The following is an 11,849-nucleotide window of genomic DNA, read 5'->3' on the forward strand; positions in this document are numbered from 1 at the left end:
CTACTCAGCACTCAAAATAAGAGCCTGAATCACTTGTAGCATTCAAAATGTTCCTTGAAATTTTAAATAGTACCAATAATCTTTAAATAATCCTGTATAGAAAAATAAATTAAATATGAAGTTAATTAAACTATGAATTGACAGGTGACAGTGGTCATGAATCTATTTTTTTTCTCCATTTTGAATTTCTATTTACTTTTTTCCATTTTCTATTTATTTCTTGATGAGATTGTTGAATCATTGACCTTTGTAATTTACAAACTGCCCCACAAATACAAATAATGTTGACTTAAAAAATAAATCAGGTTCGCTTACATGGCAAGCAGCTATGAAGGTTTTTTTTTCTTGGGTTTATGAATGTCCTGTCATGTGCCATACCCAAAGACTTCAAGGAGAATCACATTTCATTAGAACAAGTTTAAATGGCTCTTTACAGAAATAATAGACATAGTAATCCAAAATGTAAATATGGTGAAGCTTCAGTGCCTTCAGAAATAACTGAATCCACCAGTTTCAAGGCCCCCAAAAAATGACAAACAAAATCCAAATGAAGGGACTCTGAGGGATTCCAACACTTTCATGTGCCTGTGACACCAAGTTGCCAATCTTCCACTCCATTTCATTTTGTCATCCCAAGTACCCTAAAAATACTTCCAACCAAAAACAATGGACAAGGGTCAATATGAATTACACACAATGCTGTTTCATGACCCAATAATTTAGTTAAAAATAAAATTTAAAAATGGTCTGATGGAACCCACTTTGATAGCAGCAAAACTACAATTGTTTATAAGGTACTGTATATCCTCTATTATAGATTGATGGGATTCTTATATTTTGTAAGGGCATCATCATTTAAAAAAGCAAGTTTGGAATTATAACACTGCCAACAATTCTAAGTGATATTTTTGTAATGAAACTTCTGTCCGGTATTCCATTGGTCATCAATATTTTCCACAAGGCACTTTTTTTTTGTCATTAAGGGGCAAATGAAGATGAGAGGCCTACAATTTAGTGAGGGCTGTTGATTCCTCTCGTACTTGAAGGTAGTCAGGGTCCAATTGGAGGTTTGCTTTTAGTTCATAAAACTCACTTTTGCGTTGCTCAACAACTATCTTACTGTGGTTGCCCCCTATTAATGACTTTTTCCTTTTTTTGTCATGTGGTTTCTCGGAGTAACGGATCTCATAGCCACTCACCCCTATACTGTTGAAATCCTTTTTGTTCTCCAAGTAGTTGAGGAACATGTTGGATTCCCTTCCTGGCAAGAACTCGTCAAGCTCGTCAATGGTACTTAGTCTTTTCCTGGCGTCCAGAGTTAGAGTGTCCTTGTCTTTGTCTGTGCTGTTACGCAAGACCAATTTCTGCCTCTGAGAGTCAGCAAACTTGAAGCCAGACTCAGAGTCTCTGATCCCACAGGTGTGGGCTTTGCTCATGTGCTCGATGGTCTGGGGGATGAAGGTCTCCCCACCCAGGTCATCCTTCTTGCTGGATTTGTGATGGTGCATCCGGAGATGGAGAGGCATGGAGCCACACTCCTGGCTGCCAAGCCCCTCCTGCCTCCCTGAGGGCTTTTTGTTCCGCCTCAGCACAAAGACTAGCAGGCAGAATGCAACAAACACGGTGAGGATCAAGACCACCAGTATACTCAGGATCATGATCGACAGGGGAACTGGCCCACCAGGAGGTGCCTTGCCAACTCCAGCAGATGACATTGATGTAACCACAGGGGTGGCACTTGTTAGAATAAAAGGAGGCCTAGCTATGAGCTTGGGGCACAAGATCTCATTTTTCAGCTCTCGCAGCTCTACATTTGCAAACTGCACTGGGGATGCACATCTGACCTCCTTGGCAGCCACCCCATCATTGAGTTTCTCTAGCCACAGTTTCAAAGCCACTAAATCACATGAGCATTCCCAGGGATTGCCTTCCAGGTCTATTTGAGTGAGCGATTTTAGCTGGTCCAGTACACCACTCACAGGTAAAGTCATGAAGTGATTGTTCTTCAGATTCAGTCTAGCAAGGGAAACACCAGCAAAAATGTAAGCAGGGAGGCTTCTGAGCACATTGTTGTTTAGATACAAGAGCTGCAAATTTGGCATGGAGTCAAATGTCCCTGCTAACACCTCCTTTATGGCATTGTATTCCAAATACAAGTACTGGAGGTTACTGAGCCCGAGAAATATTTCAGGGTGAAGCTGCTCAAGTTGATTGCCATTAAGGTATAACCTACGGAGGTTGGTCAGATTTCCAAACACACCTTTTTGGATGGTGGATATTTGATTACTGCCCAGGTGTAACAGATCTAATCCTTCAAAGCCTTGGAAGTCAGTGGGGCTGATATGTCTAATGTAATTACCACTGAGGTGCAATTTCTTGGCATTTGGAGGTTTAGGTACAAGGTCAGCTAGACTCTGGATATTTCGTTCTTGACAGCTGACACTAATGCCAAAGTCAGATGGGTGAGCTTTGCAGGTGCAGGGCTGAGGGCACGAGAGGGGAGGGATTCGGGTTTGGTAGGACACAATTTGGCCATTTTTACCCACTGGAATACCAGCAACAATACCGTTCCCATAAATTTTGGAAGGATTTGTAGTTTTGGGTGCTTTGGTAACTAAGGGTGCTATTGTAGATGGTGCATTTGATGCAGCGTGCCCACTATCTGGCTGGGATGGAGGCATCCGCACATCAAAGTCACTGCCAATTCCCATAGGGCACAGTTCTTGCTTATTGGTCTCTTTCAAAAGACGACCATACAAATCACTGGGAGTCTCGCATATTGCTTCCCCAATGAAAATGTTGTAGGGCATATTCTCCAACCAGGCTTTCAGAGGTAACAAATCACATGTGCAATTCCACGGGTTGTCATCCAACTGCAACTCCACTATTCTCCCAATGTGCTCCAAAACTCCCAGATATGGGAGCTTCTGTATCCTGTTCCCTCGTATATCCAAATGTGTGAGGGAAGCAAAGCGAAAAATGTTCTCTGGAAGGCTCTGTATAAGATTGTCATTTAGAATTAGAACCTTTAACTTATGCAGTTTGTTGAAGGCTCCCTTTTCAATATACTTGATTAAATTGTAGTCGGCCTGGAGGTATTCCAAGTTCTCGATCCCCCGGAAAGTGTCAGCCCGGAGCTCTTTTAATTCATTGTTATTTAAGTGCAACTGTTTTAATGCACTGAGTCCCACAAAGGCCCCTCCCTCGATGTTCTGCAGCTTGTTGTTGCCCAGCTGGAGGGAGACTGCGTGTGTGAAATTCAGAAAAGAGTTGGGGTAAAGAATATACAAAAGGTTGTTCTGGAAATTCAAATGGTAGAGGCTAGATGGTGGAGGAAGCAGCTGCGTTGGTCTGTACACAGTTATTTTTTCACAGTTCACATAGAGGACGTTTTCGATGGACATGCATGAGCAAGCGCTGCAGGTCTCAGCTGAGAGGTCTGAATCCGAGTTAGAAAATGAACTCGATATGGAAAAGGCCAACAGAATAAGCAGCAGCATTTTTGCCTTTTTAAAATCCCCCAGAAAACCATTTAGTAACCTTAGAAGGGGAAGAACAAACAGACAATCAAAACATGTTCTGTCCCCATACTTTCATACAGCAATATGGCAAGATTTTACAGCAGCGATGTTTTACAATCTGACTCCCTCTGCATACACAAGTTGGGTAATTTGGGTTTGCCTACTGTCCAGTAAAGTCTGTGATGTGTAAATGTTAAATGAATAAAATCACTATCTTTACTAACACAATAATACAAATTATACTAATGCTAATAATAATAATAATAATAATAATAATAATAATAATATCATCATCATCATCATCTTAAAAGTAATACAATTTTGATTTTTTAACAGTGATATAGCACCTAAGTGTCAGTTGCTTCATCACTAACAAAGTATTTAAGGACCCCCCCCCCCCCCCCCCCAAAAAAAGTCCCTAGTATACTGAGGGTAGCGTTACTAAGAGTATCGAAACACTTAACCGAATTTAAATTATAATGATTTATTCAATATTTCTCTATGGATTCACAAACACTTTACACAAGTCATCTTATGCAAAATAAATAATAGTAAATGAAAACTCACCGCAACGTCCTAAATGCCGTCTTCCTTACAGATGACACCGCACATTGCTAGAGCCAAAGGGGACTATTCCCATTCAGTCGCTGCTATCGCAGCAGGTTCAAATTTCAGCCTTCGCGTATCTTCCCGTCAGGCCCCACTTATTCAGAACATATATTCTCTCATAAACTCCCCCAAATACTAAGCTTTGGGGAGACATTTCAAAGCTGCTCGAAGTGACGAGATCAAATTCACCTTAAAACCAGTGAGAAACTAAATAAAGGCGCGCCGTTGACTTGGATGAAAAACAACCACAGCATTCTCCAGTTCAAGGGAAAAGAGAGGCAAAAGAATATAAATGATGCCTCTTTAACATTAGTTCGTACGGATGTTCACGTTGCCCGTTGCTTGCGGCTCACCTCCTCAACAGTTCTGAAGAAAAATGCAGAACCTGACAAATTAGTCCCAACAATCCCACGCGTTTACTCAAACCTGAAAATTGCTGCACGTATGCCCTGGTCGAACTCTACCGTTTATGCCGACCGGTGTAATCACAAGAAAGATGGGTAAAGAGCTGTGCTGTGTTATTTAGAAAATCGAGATCGGAGACAGAACTGACGCGGAAAATGAATAATTCAGTTTAGTCCAGTACATTCAGAAAGAGATGCCAGTCTCCGCCACGAAACCTAACGAAACTCGATTTGAAATGATTGTTCTTGATACAGTCTTCGGTAAAATAAAGAAAACGGAGCGGTTCTTGCAGAACAAGTATTCCACATCGTCTCCCTAAGTATGGTGGTTTGCTGCTGCTGCTGCATTGAGCTACCCACACGGTAAAAGAGAGTAGAGGAAATGCAGAGACGCAGAGAGGGGGAGAACAAGAGAGCGCACAAGAGCAAGGAAAGAGCGCAAGGGGAGGGGGTAACTGGGCGATAATATATAGGAAAGAAATTCAACTTTACAACGCACAAAACATCACATTTGCAAGACAGTAAATGAAGTAACCTATTCTGGTGTATCTCGATACGGGTTCATGAGAAATGATGATGCTTAACCTTTAGCTGGATCAGAGCCAGTTTGCGCGTAACGGTCTCTGACGAATCAGATTTTTAAGTGGCATACAATGGTAAGAGTGAAACGGTTGAACCCAGTGGCGAATGTTTACGGCTTTATAAGTGAGCGTACCTGCGGCAAGGATAGTGTCTTTCACATTTGTGTGAGCGAACTTGTGGCAATCCTGGAATGATTCAGGTTATGTGATCTCCAATTCATGAACTGGTTCCGAAAAAGAGGTGTATCGAATGAATTTAGTAAACAGCTAATAGGATAAAAATACTAGTGCCTGACTACGATATATAGCGAAGCGATCAGAACGGGAATGAATGTATAGTTAAAGTTAGAATAGAGAAGGGAATAGGGGAGAGCTTGGTAATTGTAAACGTCAAAAAGACTTTTGATGGTATTCGTGACATCCTAAACTTGTAAATGGAGATGGTGTGGGAAGTGGAAAAATTAAAAGAAAAAATGGCGCCCCCTTCTGGTCAGAAAATGAAAGAAAACCTCTTCCACGGATAATTTTTTATGCACTATTGCTTGTAGTTTCAGTTTGCTCGTGAAAAACAAAATATAGAATTTATAGGGTAGATGTTACTGAATGCACAGTAGTTTACATCACATCTTTGGTCAATTTTATTACGAAAGTGATTTTCTCCCCATTACATTTGTGTCAGCTCTGAAATTTACCTTACCACATATTCAACGTATCTCACGCCACAAGTTACGCACCGTCAGACACACCTCCTGTTAGTACTTCAGTAACATTTAGCAGCAGGGAACAACTGTTTCTAAAAGTGCAAAACTCGGTTACTTATTTAAGGCCCACTGAGAAACCTTCTCTTCCAACAGCTCCCATTAAAGAAATTGGTGAGCCATGCAGTGCATAGTAGCAAAAAACAGCAAAGAAAATGTTTTTCCTCTTCAAAGCAGGAAGCAAAATAACAGTTAAAGCCTCATGGGCCTCCTTCACCTTATTATTAGCTGGTTAGCCACCATGTAAGCCACTCACATTTTGAAATATCAGTGAAAGTATTGGGAATGGCTGCGAAAGTGTGTGTGTGTGTGTGTATGTGTGTGTGTGTGTGTGTGTGTGTGTGTGTGTGTGTGTGTGTGTGCATGTGTGCGTGTGTGTGGCAGCTTTAGACATGATATTTAGTGTGAAGTGACAGTATTTTGTTGATGAACACAGGGGGTCATACTCATCGTCATTTCTCCCTCTTGGGCTCTGTCTTTGATATGATAATGAGCTGCCTATTTTTATTCAGCAAAGAAAAAAAAAAGGAAATGAAGCCAAGAAAAAAAAGCAGACACTGGTGTTGACAACATAATGTTTTTTTTTATTATTATTATTTGTTTGTTTTCACTTTTGTTGAAGCTGCTATTCTCTTTGGTGACTCATTTCAAGAGCTCATGCTAATTACACTCTGCTTGTCATTAATGTATGAAGTATGTGTCATATGAAGAAACTGATACGATGATTTAGGAGACATTCTGACAAAATCTAATTGCACTCGTCCCTTTGTTCACAAACATTTTCAGTACAATAACTCTCATCAGAAATGACATTTATCCATGCTCTCATGACTTCTGTTGGTGCTACTGTAGATGTCCTGCCGTTTGCATGAGAGATTCTCAGAAGACAACTATTATTAAAAGTAATGTTTGTTTTTTTCCCTTCAATATTTATCTACCAGAAACGATCACTAAATACTGCAGGGGAAAACAGTTGCTATAACAATTTGCTTTCTGTTTTCCACTCCCCCCCCCCCTTTTTTTTTTTCTTTATTTTAAACACATTTTCTTCCTTGCATGAAACATAATGCCCTGTCACATTCACTCCCCATCTCATGCTACCCTGCCTTAACCCTTGCTTCTCAGTCATGTCAGTCATGTGGCAGTTTAATAAAATAGGTTGACTGACAGTACTACTGCACAATGCACTTTGGCCTACCAAAATGGGATAATGAAAGTGGTGATACTTGGACTGTCATCTATAGCATCCAGATCATAGAATGAGGATCAAAGAGGAGAAGGGTCCGATGCAAAGAAATACATTCCATCTGTTGTAATTCATGCCACACCATGAAGGACCAGTTTGCCCAAAGCATTGCACAGCACGACTAATTGCATCCACGTGGACTGATGCATGGAATCTGAATAACACTGGCATATTAATATCAATAAATCATTAAATATGCATCTTTGTATATCAGGTTCATTTTGACTGTCAACTCTAACTGAAACTGGGGTCAACATAACATTATTTCACAGTTTAAAAAGTACATTTTGTGGGTATGCAAGTGCATACGTTGTGCATATGCAAGTGCATACGTTGAATTTCTCAGTCTCTAGTGGCTTGTTATCATTACGATGGTAAAAGCTATATTTGTAACAATAGACAAAAATGTAATGTAGTTGCCTCAACTTGTCAACACTCCTAAAGACAGACAAAATTCTTACAAAAGCTATTCTTGTTTGGTTGTACATCAGAATTTTTTTTTTCCTTGTTAAGACTTAACAGTCTATGTTCACTTTTGGGCTTCAGAGACTTATGGCCTAGGGCAATGTGCAGCGGTCGCATATTTTAACATTTCCTTTGATGCAGTAATTTATCCAGGTACTTTTCAAATACTCTTTGTCAAATACATCTTCCTTTTATGTAATATATCGGAAGGGCAGGCCATACGCCCTTAAGAGGGATGACCTATTTCTTGTGTTAGCAGATCTACAACATATTCCTCAATAGCATTTGATCCTTATGCCTCTTCACATATCAGACATTCTTTGTGCAAAATTATATCAAATGTAGTCTGTTGTACACAGGTCCAAAAACAATAAAAACAAAATTTCAGCTTTTGTTCTGCTCTCATCTCCTGACTTTATAATGCTCTGTGGAAAACTGAAAATGAGAAATTATATGGAGTCATGTGATATGTTCCACTATTGTGTTTTGGTAGTTTCCTGGTCTGGCTGAACAATATGGCCTACCTATTACCCATAAATTTAGCTGGGTAAATTTAATTTTAAAAAAAGGTTTGAAATTGAATTGCTGCAAACTGTATCTCTTTGAAGTGGTGACATTTACTTAGTTGTAATGTGTACAGTGTTTACAGTGTACCTAATATAAAACCTAATATAACGCTCTAGCTCAAAGAAACTAGCTTTTTGTTGTAAGCCAGTGTAACAGGGATGACGTTTCTACCGAAATGTCTGAGCTGGCTCTACAAAAGGTCATACTTTAACATATAGCCCAGTAGCCTTTAACACAAATTTTGCCTATGTGGCCAAACTTTTGGAAGCCACAGCCCTTGCTTTGAGCACACGGGCTTCTCAATGGCCAAAAGAGCCAGGGCATCTCAGTCATCAGTTCCATTTAGTGCTGCCAATTAATGTGCTCCAGAAATAAAACCCTGCAGGACAGTAAAAAAGAGCTCCACCTGAGTTGTGTTGTTGCCATTGGTGGTCAATCAGGCAACCCAAGAGCCTGGGTGACCCTAATTCATGTCCCCATTAGAGCAACTGAAAAAAAAGAAGCGCTGATTATGTTCTTTCAGTCATCATCTGGTGCTGTGTGTCAGTGTGTGGTTGGGTAATCTGTTTAGTCTCCATGGAACGATGCGGATGGCATTTGGCGGCTCCGGCAATCTCTCCTTTTCACAATAAACACAACATAAGTGAAAGGTCAGCCTTTCTCTGCTTATCACTTTGCCTTTTTGACATTTCTCGCCAGCTCTTAAGTGAAAATTGGAATGTTTCTGCATGCAGGGTGGCTGCAGCTCATGTGTGGGGAAGCACACTGGTGGCCCAAAATGGAGACTCAGATATTAAGTCTGCTTCACTCCCTTCTTGTCTACAGTAAATACTCTCATCCTTGGCTAAGTGCCAAGGTGAAAAACAGCATGGATCAGAACCTCACTGATATGGGAGAATTGTATGGTCTTATGATTTGACATGACATGACATGATTTAACATGATTTGACCTGATTTGAAAAAAAAAGAAAGCAACAAAAAGATACTGATAGTACACTCCACAGATAATCTCAGAGAGGACACTTCAAATGAAAGCAACAACAAGAAACTATATGGTTTATACTCTTTCCATGTACTGGAAACATCACTACATCAAGAGAAAGAAGATTTGATGTTAGCACACAACAATATCACAGACAACTTTATATATACAATATTTCATTACCCATAAGAAACGTCTGAAACTTCATTGAGATTCTGAAGTCACTGTCTGTCTCTTATCCTTTCTCTGCAGTGTGATGCATGAAAAGATAAACAAGGGTCAAACCTAAGCTTAAGGGACAAAGATGTTTCGAGGCAATTTTATTGCACTGGGAATGAATCAAACCAGCAATGGTTAAAAAAGGCTTTAATAAGCCAAAGCAGGAGTTACTGTGATCTGCCCTGTAGCAAAGGCTCTTAAACAATGACATTACAATCCTTCAATAGCTAACATATGTAAGTTTAATTTGCCCTGCATTTTTGATCACAGCATTGTACTAGAACCTTACAACAATAACCTCCATCTGGAATTCAGTATTAAACACCTTAAAATGACAACCTTTTACATTTACACACACAGTTAGTGTCATATTAGGTTTTGTTCAATGCAGACATTGAATCAGTATTTCTAGTCTATCCAGCATTATTTCAGTCATGGTCCTGTAACATGGAATATAAATGAAGTAGACAGCTTTTATAATTATTGTGCTGAAAATAAATACTGTTATTGTGTCACCATGTGTGCATGTATGTGTGTGTATGTGTGTGAGAAATAATTTTATTTTTTGGTTTTTGTTTTATTAATTAAGTGACAAGTGAAAATTGCTTATAGCTGTTTGTGGGGTTAGCCTTTAATAAAATTTGCCGAATACAAGAAAAACTGTCTATGCAAGTGTCATTTGGAGGGTGTAACAAATCCAGGACACTTCAGTTTAATTGTGCTGTATTATGGAAATTCTCTTGAAATTAACTAGAGCCAAAAAGAGCTCCAGCACAGGGTAAAGGACATGCATGATAGTTCCACTCTGTTGATTTACTTTGAAAAGACTATGTTTTGCACACTGGAATATAACAAGGGTGAATTAAAGTGCTGAAAATGAGAGTTTTACTATGATGAATTTGAAGTAATAACTATTATTATTATTATTATTGTTGTTGTTGTTGTTGTTGTTGTTGTTGTTGTGGTTCTTAGCAACAATAGTAGTAATAGTCTGAAGTATGCCTATTTTATCTTAAGTCTCAAATATTCAGTTCCACTTGTGCATTGAAATTCAAACCATTGTATTTAAATGTTCTTTTTGGAAAAAACAAAACAAAACAAAACAAAACAAAACATGCAGATCTTCAACCTCAGTGAGCATTCAGCCAAGCTCTGCTGACAGGTGTTCATATGCCAGGAGGCATGCCCCACACAAACCTGGTGGGGTCAGGCAGAAAAAGTAACCTGTCCATGCAACCATGTCCACTTCAGCTGAGGAGTATACCCGAGATTTTGGCAGGTGACACAGAAATCGGCTCATGCAAACACCAAGGCCCATCTGCAATGTCATCTCCAACAGTGAGGGTGTTGCAGGCACACGTGCTTCAGCCGCACAGCCTGTAGCGCTGACACAGTGTCTGGCAGCCTGGCCGGGCTCCGCTTGAGCCCTAGGCTCAAAGAGGAACTAAAAACTTCAGTGGGATGTATACAGTGATGGGAATGCTTGGAATCTACTGCATGTTGGTGCCAAAATACGACACAAAATCACTTAAACAGAACTCATAAAAAGGAAACTCTGTCCTTGAGATTTCTCAAGGCAATGAATGTCTTTGTACTTAAAGATAGCAAAAGTGTCAATATTTTTCTCTACTTCAAACTGATCTATGATACGCATGTAAATGAGACATATGATAAAGAATGAAAAATTATAAAACAGAAAGAATGAGTGTCTAACATATCCAGCAGAGGTGTGTAGATGATGGCTAGATTGCACATTGCAGTAAATTGCATGCATTATTAATGCTCAATGCACATCCTGTAGTAGTGACTTCGGGGGCAGTGTAATTCAGGCAAGGGGGGTAATTTTAGAAAACCACAGTCCCCCTAAAAAAAAGAAACCATTAAACATGATTGTTTCTAGAGTGGGCAGGGTGGGGGGGGGGGGGGAGTGGGGGTTACATCACTGAACATGATCAACGGCATCAGAGGAAGGTGAAATATGAGTGAGCCCAGAGTTACCTGTGGTAAAGAAACACTATGACACAAGGGAGGACTGAACTGAAAATAATGATAGAAAGCCATGTAATGCAGCCTGTGACCTATGATGCACTGTGAATCAGCCATCCATCTGATTCCTCCATTAAGGTATGTTGATTTTATGGTTCTGGCTCACTCTAAGGGAACCACACATCTGTGTTCAGTTTGTTATATTCTTTTTTCTTTCCTTGTTCTTTATTCACCATACAGATTTATATTTATTAGGAATTGTGTTTTAGTGATTGGACATAAGGCATGCCATATAGCACACCATACAGAAAACACCAATGACACAGGGTTGAGAGACATACACAAATCCTTCACTTAAGGAAAAGTAAAACTATTAATGTAACGTTGTCTTAAGCTTGTGGGTAATTTTGCTTGTGATAGACTATGTAACTATGTAAACTATATAAGAGGTTTTTTTCCCTGTCCAAGCAATTGAACCTAATTTTATTTCATTATCAAAATATAATTTTTT

The 11,849-nt window shown here is 39.6% G+C and overlaps 1 protein-coding gene across 2 annotated transcripts; it reads right to left on the reverse strand.

The window, feature by feature from the left end:
* Positions 1–333: 333 nt before the first annotated feature.
* slitrk4 (SLIT and NTRK-like family, member 4) lies at positions 334–4,904 on the reverse strand. Of its 2 annotated transcripts, XM_035531902.2 has the most exons (3): positions 4,089–4,904; positions 1,200–3,540; positions 334–650 (listed from the first exon to the last, which is right to left on the reverse strand). In XM_035531902.2, exons 2-3 carry the CDS (start codon positions 3,498–3,500, stop codon positions 642–644), a joined length of 2,310 nt encoding a protein of 769 aa, XP_035387795.1. In that variant the 5' UTR covers positions 3,501–3,540; positions 4,089–4,904; the 3' UTR covers positions 334–641. The 2 variants fall into 2 exon arrangements, with proteins under 2 accessions (XP_035387795.1, XP_035387794.1); XM_035531901.2 differs by having other exon boundaries at positions 334–3,540.
* Between the last annotated feature and the right edge of the window lie 6,945 nt (positions 4,905–11,849).

Source organism: Electrophorus electricus, chromosome 16 (assembly GCF_041902795.1).
Source record: "Electrophorus electricus isolate QZ-2024a chromosome 16, ASM4190279v1, whole genome shotgun sequence".
Taxonomy (NCBI): domain Eukaryota; kingdom Metazoa; phylum Chordata; class Actinopteri; order Gymnotiformes; family Gymnotidae; genus Electrophorus; species Electrophorus electricus.

Excerpts from the sequence above, each read along its gene's own strand:
- slitrk4 (XM_035531901.2), bottom strand. The coding sequence starts at position 3,500 with ATGCTGCTGCTTATTCTGTTGGCCTTTTCCATATCGAGTTCATTTTCT.